Source organism: Lynx rufus, unplaced genomic scaffold, assembly GCF_022079265.1.
Source record: "Lynx rufus isolate CCGP_SWC_20201006 ecotype Redwood Valley unplaced genomic scaffold, mLynRuf1.p SCAF_11, whole genome shotgun sequence".
NCBI lineage: Eukaryota > Metazoa > Chordata > Mammalia > Carnivora > Felidae > Lynx > Lynx rufus.
Window position 1 is genome coordinate 2,308,372 of NW_025814825.1, and position 16,030 is coordinate 2,324,401.

Sequence of the window (16,030 nt, forward strand, 5' to 3'; positions counted from 1 at the left end):
TTTCAGGCTTCTAAGTGGAGATCTCTCAGCCATTATCTTGAATTAATTATTCATGAGGACAGTTTGCTGTGTTTACTTTTGAAGTCTGGTGTTCAAGTAGTATTTTGAAGATAGCCTATATTTACCTTGGGAAGCGGTTTCTGGAAATTCAAAAGAAATCCATACTAGAGGGAGTTTTAATACTTAACAATCCTTTTGTATTTGTAGAAGAAATTTTCAGGACACTAAATAGAGAGATGTAGGTTTTAAAATAAGACTAAGACTTTTAAAATGATAAATGCTATGTAGGTTCTAAACCTTTTACATAATAATCTCTATAATGTATCATTTTAAATTTTTTTTTTTAACGTTTATTTATTTTTGGGACAGAGAGAGACAGAGCATGAACGGGGGAGGGGCAGAGAGAGAAGGAGACACAGAATCGGAAACAGGCTCCAGGCTCTGAGCCATCAGCCCAGAGCCTAACGCGGGGCTCGAACTCACAGACCGCGAGATCGTGACCTGGCTGAAGTCGGACGCTTAACCGACTGCGCCACCCAGGCGCCCCTATAATGTATCATTTTAAAAGCCTTGGTCTCACTTTAAACTTTAAGTTGTTAGGGATTATATATGAAAAAAGTTAGGAAGTTTTGTTGTTATTTATTAGCTTCATACTTTTATAGTTTTCTTAAATCAAAATCATGATTTTAGATTTATATCTGCTCCAAGCTGTGGAAAAATTCAAAGGGAATCAGAGAGAGAGGTAAATTTAGGCATCTGATTTCATCAAATGAAATACTTTGGAGTATCATGGTTTTTTTGATGCTGAAAACCATTCCTGCCTAATACTTGAATACCTTATAAACACAGAGTTTAGTTCATAATTCTTTTAGCTGGTAAATTATTTACCCTTGAGTGTATATAATTCATGGTGGATGCCATTTACCTAATTTAGAGAGTACAAACACAAATCTAACACAAATTATTGTACCTGTCAATTGTGAATGGGAATGACCATATGTATTCAACAAGAAAGGTTTTCTTTAAGCATAAAATCAGAAAACAAAAATGATCTACTATTGCTATTTTCCCTAATAAGAAATACATCAATATAATATCTTTGGTACTGTTTAAATTCTTAGAATATTGCCAATGTCTATTGTAGGTGGCCACTGGAGGTCAGTATTTCCTTGATTTTCTCTGCCCTTTGGGTGAAAACTAGCCTGTTTTCAGGTCCTTAGATACTAAAATTTACACCACCTGTTTGCAAAAATTCTTCCAAAAAGGAAAAAAAAATGATAAAGACAACCTGGAAAAAGTCATTGTATATATTGTATAATTGATTCCAACCTACTGGTACAAAAGATTTATTTACTAACAAGGAATTTTCCCTTTTTGGAGTTTCCATGACAGTTTTAAAATCCATGTAAATTATATCCTGATGCAGTATATATAAATAAATATACTTCCCAAGGCATTGGGTACAGTTGTTCAACATTGCTTTCTTAAAACACTTTATTGAAAAAATAGTAGACATTAGCTTCAATGAACCTTGATTTTCTTTTTAGGTAATGAACTCTAATCAGGACCCACTTCTTTTATCACAAACCATTTAAAATGTCATCTTGTTAATCACAGTGCTTGAATAGAAATGAACCATTTACTTATCTGACTAAATGATTTCCAAGTCATTATAAATGATGAAAAAGCATTAAGTAAATTCTGACTCATATGGATTGAGCTCATTTTGATCTCTTTCTCTAGAAGTAAATTCCTAAGTGAATCTTGCTTTCCCTTACCCCAGATCAAAATATCACTTTCTCTCTTACTCTTTCAAGTTCATTAGGTAGCCTCATATGTAGATAGATGTCGGGATTCCTGGTGCTTTTAGGTGCTAGGTTGTATATGCCCAAAGTTGATGCCTGTCACTAATACATTTCTCCTAGTCCAAGTTCTTAATTCTATATTTCTGATGCTATTTTTTCATTAATTGAGTTTATAGATTCATGTTGGACACATATCATATTGATATTCAGTTTCTGTTAGTGAGAATGTAACAAGGGTAAGAATTTTGAGCCAGGACAAGATGGAGTGGACACCCTTCTCCCTATTTTTCCTGCTAAGTATGACTAAAAACTCTGGACTTTGTATGTAAAAGAAACATAAGAATCTGAAAGGTGGAAGAAGACTGAAAAGTAGAGAGAAAATAAACCAGTTAGGGACCGAGGGATTCAAGGGACAACACAGTGATGAGTTCCCTTGGTTTTCTTTTTAGCTCTTATATTCCAGACCGAGTGCTAAAGAAGCCAGAAACCCCAAAATGCTGATGGGCATAAACCAAAAAACAAAACAAAAAAAAATAAAAACAAAAACTATCAAACAAAATTCAGAAAGTCTCCTTTATTAACCCAAATGACTAGGAAAGAAATAGACTTGAATACACAAAGCTTTTAGACAGTAATTGCCCTACTTCAGTCAAACACCATGGGGGATAACTTTTTTTCCATTCTCACCAGCCAAAGCCAAGTAGGGATACTTCCACCTTCTCCCACCTGTAAGGAAGCACCCTCCCTCCTCTTCCATCCCCTACTGGAGTGATGTCAGAGAAAGTTGAATGGGAAACTGGGACTTATACCCCCCCCCACCAGTGGCAATGTGGTACCTCTCACCTTCCCTACTGGGGTGGTATCACCCCAGTCCTACCAGAAACCAGGACTTTTCACTGCAGCCCAGGAATAAGGTTTGCCTCTGCATATCAGTGAAGGCCATGTACAGAGCAGTACTGAGACAACTTCTCCCTCTCCCAGGTAGATTGTATTAGCAGAAGCCTCGTGAAAGCCTCTACTCTTAGTCTGCCCAGTAGTCATCTCCTTCCGTGTATCATTGAGGTTGACTGGGAATCCTAGACGTTTCTCTCCTAACAGCAATGAAGTGACACTCGTCCACTTCTTCTTCTGATACATAGCCAAAAGAGGCCTGCTGAAATAACTAGATTTAAATAAGACCCAGCGTTATAACCTAATCCTCCAAAAGTCCAAGATAAAATTGAAATCCACTGATGGTCCCAAGAATCAGGAAAATCTTAACTTGAATGAGAAAAGCTGATCAACAGACATCAATGACAAGATAACACAGATTTTAGCATTATCTGACAAGGATTTTCAAAAAGCCAACATAAAAAATTTTCAATAAGGAATGACAAATGTACTTAAAACAAATAGAAACAACAAAGAACTAGAAGATATAAAGAACTAAATGGATATTGTAGAACTGAAAAAAAAACCTGTAAGTAAAAACTTAGTGGATAGACTTCATAACAAAATGAAGAGGACAAAGGAAAGAATCTATAAGCTTGAAAATAGAACAATAGAAATTATCCAAACTGAATTAAGAGAAAATTAATTGAAAAAAAAAAAGAGCATAGCTTCACAGACATGTAGGACTATAGTATCTAATATCTAATACTGATGTCATTAGTGTCGAAAAGAAAGAAGGAAGAGGGTGGAGCCAAGAAAATATGCAGAGAAAAAAATAGTTGATATGTTTCCAAATTTGGCAAAGGACAGAAACCTAAAGATTAAAAAAGCTAAGTAAATCCCAAATAGGATAAACCAAAATAAATCTGTTCCAAGACACTTTATAAACTCTTGAAAATTGAAGATAAAACAAATCCTCTAAGTTGATAGAGACAAAAAAGATACCTCATCTATAGAGGGAAAACAATTTGAATAACATCATCATTGGAAACCATGTAGACCAGAAAGAAGTGACACAATATTTCTAAGTTCTGAAAGAGGACTGTCAACCCAGAACCCTATATTTAGTGAAAATACCATTCAAGAATAAAGGGGAATCAAGACATTCTCAGATGAAGGAAAATTAAGGGGAATTTTTCACCAGCATATCTACCCTTAAAAGAATGACTAAAAGAAGTTTAGTATTTTATTTTGTTTTTTGTTTTATTTTATTAATTTATATATTTATTTTATTTTATTTTATTTTTATTTTATTTTTTTATTCATCATGATAAGTATACTCTTTAATCCCATCCCCTATATCTCCCATCCTCCCACTGACCTGGCCTCTGGTAACCATCAGTTGTTCTCTATAGTTATAAGTCTGTTTCTTGGTTTGTCTCTCTCTTTTGTACTTTGCTCGTTTGTTTTGTTTCTTAACTATCACCTGTATGAAATCATATGTTATTTGTCTTTCTCTGATTGACTTATATCATTTAACTTTATATTTATACTTTCTAGTTTTACTCATGTTGCACATAGAAAGATTTCATCCTTTTTTTGCTAAGTAATATTTCATTGCATACACCATATATACCACATCTTTTTGATCCATTCATCAGTCAACAGACACTTGAAGCTGCTTCCATACTTGGCGATTATAAATAATGCTGCAGTAAACATAGGGGTGCTTGTATCCCTTTGAATTAGGATTTTGTATTTGGGTAAATACCCAGTAGTGAAATTCTGGAATCATAAGGTAGTTCTATTTTTAACTTTTTGAGGAATCTCCATACTGTTTTCTACATTGGCTATACTAATTTGCATTCCCACCAATAGTGTAAGAGGGTTCCTTTTTCTCCATATCCTTGCCAACATTTGTTTCTTATGTTATTGATTTTAGCCATTCTGACAGGTGTGAAGTAATATCTTATTGTAGTTTTGATTTGCATTTTCCTGATGATGAGTGATGTTGAACGTGTTTTCATGTGTCTGTTGGCCAACTGGATGCCTTCTTTAGAGAAATGTCTGTTCTTTTGCCTATTTTTAACTGGATTGTTTGGGTTTTTTGGTGTTGAGTTGTATAAGTTCTTTATATATTTGGATACTAACCCTTTATTGCATATGTCACTTGCAAATATCTTCTCCCATTCCATAGGTTGTCTTTTCATTTTGTTGATTGTTTCCTTCACTGTTCAGAAGCTTTTTATTTTTATGTAGTCCCAATAGTTTATTTTTGCTTTTATTTCCTCTGCCTCAGGAGACATATCTAGAAAAATGTTTCTATGGCCAATGTCAGAGAAATTACTGCCTGTGCTCTCTTTTAGAATTTTCATGATTTGTGGTCTCACAGCTAGGTCTTTATTTTGAGTTTATGTTTGTGTATAGTGTAATAAAGTGGTCCAGTTTTATTGTTTTGCATGTGGTTTCCCAGCACCATTTGTTGTAGAGACTTTTTCCCATTGGATAGTGTTCCCTCTTTTGTCAAAGATAAGATTAATCTATGTACTTGTGGGTTTACTTCTGGGGTTTCTATTCTGTTCCATTGGTCTATGCATCTGTTTTTGTTCCAGTCCCAAAATGTTTTCATTATTACTACTTTCTAATACAACTTTAAATCTGGAATTATGATAGCTCCAGCTTTGTTTTCCAAGACTCCTTTGGCTATTTGAGGTCTTTTGTAGTTCTATACAAATTTTAGAATTGTTTGTTCTAGTTTTACAAAAAGTGCTGTTGGTATTTTGATAGGGATTGCATTAAATTTGTAGATTGCTTTAGGTAGTATAGACATTTTAACAATTGTTCTTCTAACCCATAAGCATGGAATGTCTTTCCATTTCTTTGTGTCATCTTGAATTTTTTTTCATCATTGTTTTATAGTTTTTAAAGTACAAGTCTTTCACATCTTTGGCTAAGTTTATTCCTAGATATTTTATTGCTTTTGGTGAAATTGTATATGGGATTGTTTTGCTTAATTTCTCCTTCTTCTGTTTCATTATTAGTGTGTAGAAATGCAATGGATTTCTGTACATTGATTTTGTATCCTGTGACTTTACTGAATTCATGTATCAGTTCTAGTAGGTTTTTGGTGGAGTTAATAGGATTTTTTTTGTTTATTTATTTTTTGAGAGAGAGAGAGAGCACACAGGAAGAGCAGAGAGAGAGGGCGAGAGAGAGAAAATCCCAAGTAGGCTCTACACTGTCAGTGCACTGCCAGTGCAGACACTGACAATGCAGAGCCTGATGTGGGGCTCAAACCCATGAACCGTGAGATCATGACCTGAGCCGAAAACCAGGAGTTGGACACTTAACCGACTGATCCATCCAGGTGCCTCATTTAGGGTTTCCATATATAGTATCATGTAATCTGCATATAGTGAGAGTTTTACTTCTTCCTTACCAATTTGGATATTATGTTGTTTGATTGCTGTAACTAAGACTGACTTCCAGTTCTATGTTGAATAAAAGTGGTGAGAGTGGACATCCTTGTCTTATTCCGGACCTTAGGGGGAAAACATGGGTTTGATATTCTCTGTGGGTTTTTTTATATAAATGTGGGCTTTTCATTTATTATGTGGCAGTGTGTTCTCTCTAAACCCACTTTGTTGAGGGTTTTTATCATGAAAGGATGTTGTTATTGTCAAATGCTTTTTCTGCATCTATTGAAATGATCAGATGGTTCTTATCTTTTCTCTTATTGATGTGACACATCATGTTGATTTTTATATGAATATTAAACCCTTGTATCCTGGGAATAAATCCAACCTGACTGTGGCATGAATTTTTTAAATCTATTGTTGGATTTGATTTGCTGATATTTTGTTGAGGATTTTTGTTTCTATATTCCATAGAGATGTTTCCCTGTAGTTTTCTTTTTTTGTGATGTCTTTATCTGATTTTGCTATCAGGGTGATACTAGCCTTGTAGAATGAATTTGTAAGTTTTCCTTCCTCTTGTATTTTTTGGAGTAGTTTGAGAAGAATGGGTATTAACTCTTCTTTAAATGTTTGGTAGAACTTGTCTCTGAAGTTGTCTAGTCCTGGACTTTTGTTTTTTGAAAGTTTTTTTGATTATCATTTTGACTTCATTGTTGGTAATAGGTCTGTTCAAATTTTCTATTTCTTCTTGCATTAGCTTTTGTAGGTTATATGTTTCTAGGAATTTATCCATTTCTTGTAAGTTGTCCAGTTTGTTGGCATATAAGATCTTTTACAGTTGTTTGTATTTCTGTGGTGTTGGTTGTTATTTCTCCTCTTTCATAAATAATTTTGTGTATTTGGATCCTCTCTTTTTTTAATGAGTATTGCTAGAGGTTTATCAATTTTGTTAATCTTCTCAAAGAACCACCTTCTGGTTTCATTGATATGTTCTATCGTGTTTTTTTAGTTTCTTTTTTTTCAATATATGAAATTTATTGTCAAATTGGTTTCCATACAACACCCAGTGTTCATCTCAAAAGGTGTCCTCCTCAATACCCATCACACACCCTCCGCACCCTCCAACCCCCCATCAGCCCTCAGTTTGTTCTCACTTTTTAAGAGTTTTTTATGCTTTGGCTCTCTCCCACTCTAACCTCTTTTTTTTTTCCCCTTCCCATCACCCATGGGTTTCTGTTAAGTGTCTCAGGATCCACATAACAGTGAAAACATGTGGTATCTGTCTTTCTCTGTATGGCTTATTTCACTTATTTCACTCTCCAGTTCCATCCACGTTGCTACAAAGGGCCATATTTCATTCTTTCTCATTGCCACATAGTACTCCATTGTGTATATACACCACAGTTTCTTTATCCATTCATCAGTTGATGGACATTTAGGCTCTTTCCATAATTTGGCTATTGTTGAGAGTGCTGCTATAAACATTAGGGTACAAGTGCTCCTATGCATCAGCACTCCTGTGTGCCTTGGGTAAACTCCTAGCAGTGCTGTTGCTGGGTCATAGGGTAGGTCTATTTTTAATTTTTTGAGGAACCTCCACACTGTTTTCCAGAGTGGCTGCACCAGCTTGCATTCCCACCAACAGTGCAAGAGGATTCCCGTTTCTCCACATCCTCGCCAGCATCTATAGTCTCCTGATTTGTTCGTTTTGGCCACTCTGACTGGCGTGAGGTGATATCTGAGTGTGGTTTTGATTTGTAATTCCCTGATGAGGAGCGACGTTGAACATCTTTTCATGTGCCTGTTGGCCATCCGGATGTCTTCTTTAGACAAGTGTCTATTCATGTTTTCTGCCCATTTCTTCACTGGGTTATTTGTTTTTCAGGTGTGGAGTTTGGTGAGCTCTTTATAGATTTTGGATACTAGCCCTTTGTCCGATATGTCATTTACAAATATCTTTTCCCATTCCGTTGTTGCCTTTTAGTTTTGTTGGTTGTTTCCTTTGCTGTGCAGAAGCTTTTTATCTTCATAAGGTCTCAGTAGTTCATTTTTGCTTTTAATTCCTTGCCTTTGGGGATGTGTCAAGTAAGAAATTGCTACGACTGAGGTCAGAGAGGTCTTTTCCTGCTTTCTCCTCTAGTGTTTTGATGGTTTCCTGTCTCACATTCAGGTCCTTTATCCATTTTGAGTTTATTTTTGTGAATGGTGTGAGAAAGTGATCTAGTTTCAACCTTCTGCATGTTGCTGTCCAGTTCTCCCAGCACCATTTGTTAAAGAGACTGTCTTTTTTCTATTGGATGTTCTTTCCTGCTTTGTCAAAGATGAGTTGGCCATATGTTTGTGGGTCTAGTTCTGGGGTTTCTATTCTATTCCATTGGTCTATGTGTCTGTTTTTGTGCCAATACCATGCTGTCTTGATGATGACAGCTTTGTAGTAGAGGCTAAAGTCTGGGATTGTGATGCCTCCTGCTTTGGTCTTCTTCAAAATTACCTTGGCTATTTGGGGCCTTTTGTGGTTCCAAATGAATTTTAGGATTGCTTGCTCTAGTTTTGAGAAGAATGCTGGTGCAATTTTGATTGGGATTGCATTGGATGTGTAGATAGCTTTGGGTAGTATTGACATTTTGACAATATTTATTCTTCCAATCCATGAGCCCAGAATGTTTTTCCATTTCTTTATATCTTCTTCAATTCCCTTCATGAGCTTTCTATAGTTTTCAGCATACAGATCTTTTACATCTTTGGTTAGATTTATTCCTAGGTATTTTATGCTTCTTGGTGCAATTGTGAATGGGATCAGTTTCTTTATTTGTCTTTCTGTTGCTTCATTGTTAGTGTATAAGAATGCAACTGATTTCTGTACATTGGTTTTGTATCCTGCAACTTTGCTGAATTCATGTATCAGTTCTAGCAGACTTTTGGTGGAGTCTATTGGATTTTCCATGTATAATATCATGTCATCTGCAAAAAGTGAAAGCTTGACTTTATCTTTGCCAATTTTGATGCCTTTGATTTCCTTTTGTTTTCTGATTGCTGATGCTAACACTTCCAACACTATGTTAAACAACAGCAGTGAGAGTGGGCATCCCTGTCATGTTCCTGATCTCAGGGGGAAAGCTCTCAGTTTTTCCCCATTGAGGATGATATTTATTAGCTATGGGCTTTTCATAAACGGCTTTTATGATGTTTAAGTATGTTCCTTCTATCCGGACTTTCTCGAGGGTTTTTATTCAGAAAGGTGCTGAATTTTGTCAAATCCTTTCTCTGCATCGATTGACAGGATCATATGGTTCTTATCTTTTCTTTTATTAATGTGATGTATCACGTTGATTGATTTGCGAATGTTGAACCAGCCCTGCATCCCAGGAAGGAAACCCATTTGATCATGGTGAATAATTCTTTTTATATGCTGTTGAATTCGATTTGCTAGTATCTTATTGAGAATTTTTACATCCATATTCATCGGGGATATTGGCCTGTAGTTCTCTTTTTTTACTGGGTCTCTGTCTGGTTAAGGAATCAAAGTCATACTGGCTTCATAGAATGAGTCTGGAAGTTTTCCTTCCCTTTCTATTTCTTGGAATAGCTTGAGAAGGATAGGTATTATTTCTGCTTTAAACGTCTGGTAGAACTCCCCTGGGAAGCCATCTGGTCCTGGACTCTTATTTGTTGGGAGATTTTTGATAACTGGTTCAATTTCTTCATTGGTTATGGGTCTGTTCAAGCTTTCTACTTCCTCCTGATTTTGGAAGTGTGTGGGTGCTTAGGAATTTGTCCATTTCTTCCAGGTTGTCCAGTTTGTTGGCATATAATTTTTCATAGTATTCCCTGATAATTGCTTGTATCTCTGAGGGATTGGTTGTAATAATTCCATTTTCATTCATGATTTTATCTATTTGGGTCATCTCCCTTATCTTTTTGAGAAGCCTGGCTTAGAGGTTTATCAATTTTGTTTATTTTTTCAAAAAACCAACTCTTGGTTTCGTTGATCTGCTCTACAGATTTTTAGATTCTATATTGTTTATTTCTGCTCTGATCTTTATTATTTCTCTTCTTTTGCTGGGTTTAAGCTGTCTTTGCTGTTCTGCTTCTATTTCCTTTAGGTGTGCTGTTAGATTTTGTATTTGGGATTTTTCTTGTTTCTTGAGATAGGCCTGGATTGCAATGTATTTTCCTCTCAGGACTGCCTTTGCTACATCCCAAAGCGTTTGGATTGTTGTATTTTCATTTTCGTTTGTTTCCATATATTTGTTAATTTTTTCTCTAATTGCCTGGTTGACCCACTCATTCTTTAGTAGGGTGTTCTTTAACCTCCATGCTTTTGGAGGGTTTCCAGACTCTTTCCTGTAGTTGATTTCAAGCTTCATAGCATTGTGGTCTGAAAGTGTGCATGGTATGATTTCAATTCTTGTATACTTATGAAGGGCTGTTTTGTGACCCAGTATGTGATCTATCTTGGAGAATGTTCCATGTGCACTCCAGAAGAAAGTATATTGTGTTGCTTTGGGATGCAGAGTTCTAAATATATCTGTCATATCCATGTGATCCAATGTATCCTTCAGGGCCCTTGTTTCTTTATTGACCGTGTGTCTAGATGATCTATCCATTTCTGTAAGTGGAGTGTTAAAGTCCCCTGCAATTACCACATTCTTATCAATAAGGTTGCTTATGTTTATGAGTAATTGTTTTATATATTTGGGGGCTCCCATATTCAGCACATAGACATTTATAATTGTTAGATGGATAGACCCTGTAATTATTATATAATGCCCTTCTTCATCTCTTGTTACAGCCTTTAATTTAAAGTCTAGTTTGTCTGATATAAGTATGGCTACTCCAGCTTTCTTTTGACTTCCAGTGGCATGATAAATAGTTCTCCATCCCCTCACTCTCAATCTGAAGGTGTCCTCAGGTCTAAAATGAGTCTCTTGTAGACAGCAAATAGATGGGTCTTGTTTTTTTATCCATTCTGATACCCTATGTCTTCTGGTTGGTGCATTTAGTCCATTTACATTCAGTGTTATTATAGAAAGATACGAGTTTAGAGTCATTGTGATGTCTGTTTTATGTTTGTAGCGATGTCTCTGGTACTTTGTCTCACAGGATTCCCCTTAGGATCTCTTGTAGGGCTGGTTTAGTGGTGACGAATTCCTTCAGTTTTTGTTTGTTTGGGAAGACCTTTATCTCTCCTTCTAGTCTAAATGACAGACTTGCTGAATAAAGGATTCTCAGCTGCATATTTTTCCTGTTCATCACATTGAAGATCTCCTGCCATTCCTTTCTGGCCTGCCAAGTTTCAGTAGAGAGATGGATCATGAGTCTTATAGGTCTCCCTTTATATGTTAGAGCACGTTTATCCCTTGCTGCTTTCAGAATTTTCTCTTTATCCTTGTATTTTGCCAGTTTCACTATGATATGTCATGCATAGGATGGATTCAAGTTATGTCTGAAGGGAGTTCTCTGTGCCTCTTGGATTTCAATGCCTTTTTCCTTCCCCAGATCAGGGAAGTTCTCAGCTATGATTTCTTCAAATACACCTTCAGCACCTTTCCCTCTCTCTTCCTCCTCTGGAATACCAATTATGCGTATGTTATTTCTCTTTAGTGCATCACTTAGTTCTCTAATTTTCTCTTCATACTCCTGGATTTTTTTTATCTCTTTTTCTCAGCTTCCTGTTTTTCCATAATTTTATCTTCTAGTTCACCTATTCTCTCCTCTGCCTCTTCAATCCGAGCCATGGTCGTTTCCATTTTATTTTGCAGCTTGTTTATAGCATTTTTTAGCTCCTCCTGACTATTCCTTAGTCCCTTGATCTCTGTAGGAATAGATTCTCTGCTGTCCTCTATACTATTTTCAAGCCCAGCAATTAATTTTATGACTATTATTCTAAACTCACTTTCTGTTTATATTGTTTAAATCCTTTTTGATCAGTTCATTAGCTGTTGTTATTTCCTGGAAATTCTTTTGAGGGGAATTCTTCTGTTTGGTCATTTTGGATAGTCCCTGGAGTGGTGTGGAACTGCAGGGCACTTCCCCTGTTCTGTCTTGAATAACTGGCCTTGGTGGGTGGGGCCACAGTCAGGCCTGATGTCTGCCCCCAGCCCACTTCTGGGGCCACAGTCAGACTGGTGTGTACCTTCTCTTCCCCTCTCCATTCACTATGTGGTGGCGTGGCCTGTCTGGGCTACCTGCACACTGCCAGGCTTGTGGCATATTAGGTGAGGTGGATAGGCAAGGTGCCCGGGGGCAGGAGGGGCAGGCTCAGCTCACTTCTTAGGTGATCCGCTTCAGGAGGGGCCCTGAGGCAGTGGGAGGGAGTCAGACCTGCTGCAGGAGGTGTGGCTCTGCAGAAGCACAGTGTTGGGTGTTTTCGTGGTGCAAGCAAGTTCCCTGGCAGGAACTGGTTCCCTTTGGGATTTTGGCTGGGGATGGGCAAGGGGCATGGAGCTGGCCAGCGCCTTTGTTCCCCGCCAAACTGAGCTCTGTCATCCCGGGGCTTAGCAACTCTCCCTCCTGTTGTCCTCCAGCCTTCCTGCTCTCCGAGCACAGCTGTTAACTTAATAACCTTCCAGATGTTAAGTCCTGCTTGCTGTCTGAACACACTCCCTCTGGCCCCTCTGCTTTTGCAAGCCAGACACGGGGTCTCTGCTTGGCCTGCGGGCTGCCCCTCCGCCCCGGCTCCATTCGCCAGTCCATGTAGCGCGCACCGCCTCTCTGCCCTTCCTACCCTCTTCCGTGGGCCTCTCGTCTGCGCTTGGCTCCAGAGACTCTGTTCTGCTAGTCTTCTGGCGGTTTTCTGGGTTATTTAGGCAGGTATAGGTGGGATCTAAGTGATCAGCAGGACTCGGTGAGCCCAGAGTCCTCCTACGCCACCATCTTCCCCAGGTCCTCCTGTTTTTTTAGTTTCTATATCATTTATTTCTACTCTAATCCTATTTGTTGGGTTTGAGTTTTGTTTGTACTCCTTTTTCTAGCTCATTTTGGTTGTAAAGTAAGATTGTGTCAGATTTTTTTCTTGATTCTTGAGATAGGCCTGTATTGCTATAAACTTTCCTTAGAACTTCTTGTTGCCCTCCAAAGATTTTGGACCATTGTAGTTTTTTTAAGTTTTTGAAAAAGGAAGAAAACGATAATAGAAGGAATTTTTGGAACATCAGGAGGCAAGGAAGAACAGTAAGAATAAAAATATGGGGTCCAATTGGAATATCATACATCATTTATTTTTCTAGTGTATTCTAATATGTGACAGACAGTTTTTTGGTCTTACTTTGAATCGCATTTTAATAAGCTTCCTTGGTAGCAGCCTTTGAGGCTCATTGCTGTACTATAGTCAGGGGAGATCTTGAGCACACCTCACTGACCCAAAGGCTACCCTACAACTCAGCAATAGCACTACTAGGAATTTATCCAAAGGATACAGGAGTGATGATTCATAGGGACACATGTAACCCCAATGTTTATAGCAGTGCTTTCAACAATAGCCAAATTATGGACAGAACCTAAATGTCCATCAACTGATGAATGGATAAAGAAGATGTGGTTTATATATACAATGGAATACTACTTGGCAATGAGAAAGAATGAAATCTTGCCATTTGCAGCAACATGGATGGAATTGGACGCTATTATTCAAAGTGAAATAAGTCAGTCAGAGAAAGACAGATATCATGTTTTCACTCATATGTGGAACTTGAGAAACTTAACAAAAGACCATGGGGGAAGGGAAGGGGAAAAATAGTTACAGAGAGGGAGGGAGGCAAACCATAAGAGGCTCTTAAATACAGAGAACAAACTAAGGGTTCATGGGGAGGGGGATGGAGGAGAGGGGAAAATGGGCGATGGGCATTGAGGAGGGCACTTGTTGGGATGAGCACTGGGTGTTGTATGTAAGCGATGAATCATAGGAATCTGCCCCCAAAACCAAGAGCACACTGTATACACTGTATGTTAGCCAACTGGACAACAAATTACATTTAAAAAAAAATAGAAAGCAAAAAGAACAAAAAAAAAAGGAAGAAGAATGCTGACTGGGAACCTTCTCATGCCTGCATAGTAGGTTGTAATTTTCATCCCAAGTCTTGCTGGTTAAGGGCCCAACAAGAAAGAGAAGGGACATTTAGTAGGAGTTCTGGAGAAAATTTGACAAAAGCACCATTCACAAAGGTATAGGCAGGGTGAAGGCAACAATAAGGAATGCTAAAGCAAACAAGAACTATCAAGAATTGAAAAGTTTTACTATTCTTGAGAAGGGGGATAGAGTACATCTGATAGGAGAAATAGAGACATGTGGTACAGGTGAATCCAGCCACGCCAGAACCACAAGGTTCTGAAGAATGGAGAAAGTAGAAGATGACACACTCAAGGTTTTACTCCCTCCTCTCCCAGATATGCTGGTGCCCCCACTGGCAGAACTGAAATGGAAGGGACCAAGGAACAAGGATGAACTGGATGATAGAGTCCCAGCTCACAGTGGAAGGCAAGAAGGATGGAGAATAGAACTGGGGGAATGGTAAAGGAGGAATAACCAGCTCTGTTGTAAGAAAAACACAAGAGAGAGGACTAATTAGCAAACAGTACCCTGGGGGAAAAAAAAACCTGAAAAACAAAATAAAACGCTTTTGTACCAATATACATGGACAGTACTCAGGACTAAATTTCTGGCATACTTTAAAGAAACATTCAGTATATTTAACTAACCAATACTGTTAGTCTCGTTTTCTCTTCAAAAAGCCACTTCTAAAACCCAGTAGGTGTATAATGGATGTGATTTCAGTTGTAAGATTTCTAATTCCAGTTCAGTTTTTCTGGCCAGGAAATTTATTACATAAAGACCTCCAAGGATTGTAGAAGAACATCCTAGCATTAAAGTACATGAAAGTTAAGTAGGTCAAAAGATGGATTCTCCTTGCTCTGATAGTAGGATGATCAGACTTTTAGGCCAACCACCAATAAGATCTGCATATAAATCAATAGCTTTACTACTATTATACCAAGAAATGATCATTTCTTTTCTCTTGCAGAGAACATCATGGGAATGCTATGCAGCCATCTGTCAAGGATAACAGTGGTAGCCATGGCTCTCCTATCAGTGGAAAATTAGAAGGCATCTTCTTCAGCTGCAGCACTGAATTCAATACTGGGAAACCACCCCAGGATTCACCTTACGGAAGATACAGGTTTGAGATTGCAGCAGAAAAACTTTTTAACCCCAATACTAACTTATACTTTGGGGACTTCTACTGTATGTACACTGCTTATCATTATGTGATTCTTGTTATTGCCCCTGTGGGATCACCAGGAGATGAATTTTGTAAGCAGCGCCTTCCTCAGCTAAATTCCAAGGATAATAAATTTTTGACCTGCACAGAAGAAGATGGGGTGCTGGTTTACCACCATGCCCAGGATGTCATTTTAGAAGTCATTTACACTGATCCTGTGGATCTTTCTCTGGGCACTGTAGCAGAAATCACTGGTCATCAGCTCATGAGTTTGTCTACTGCAAATGCAAAGAAAGATCCCAGCTGCAAAACCTGTAATATCAGTGTTGGACGTTAATGCCCACTTTTCTTATTCTTACTCAGTCCCTTTTCTTCCCTTAGGAGCATTGATCCTCTGTTGTCCATTCTCATCACCAGATGTTTTCCACTGAAGCATGCACATGCCGCTATCACCAAAAGCAAAGTGCCATTTTTCAAATTTCATTCAGAGCCGTTCTAGTGTTTCCTATTCCCTGCCCTTCCCATTACTTTCAGTGATGAAAGTTCTCCTCTGACACTTTATTGCCTAGATGCTGCAATGTTTTTATTTTTCCTTTATGCCAAACATAACAAGACAATTATATAAATGCTTTAGCAAAATACAAAATAACAGCTTATAAATGGTGTTTAAATATGCATTCATTTTAATCTACTGAACAAATATTGGGATAACTCCAAACCG

At 37.7% G+C, this 16,030-nt stretch overlaps 1 protein-coding gene across 1 annotated transcript in view; it reads left to right on the plus strand.

Moving 5' to 3' along the window:
- Positions 1–15,646, plus strand: part of PHYHIPL (phytanoyl-CoA 2-hydroxylase interacting protein like) — an 87,729-nt gene extending 72,083 nt beyond the window's left edge. The window contains exon 5 of the mRNA XM_047071729.1: positions 15,112–15,646. Coding sequence (XP_046927685.1) covers positions 15,112–15,646 — 535 coding nt within the window. The remainder of the gene's footprint in view (positions 1–15,111) is intronic.
- The last annotated feature ends 384 nt before the right edge of the window (positions 15,647–16,030 follow it).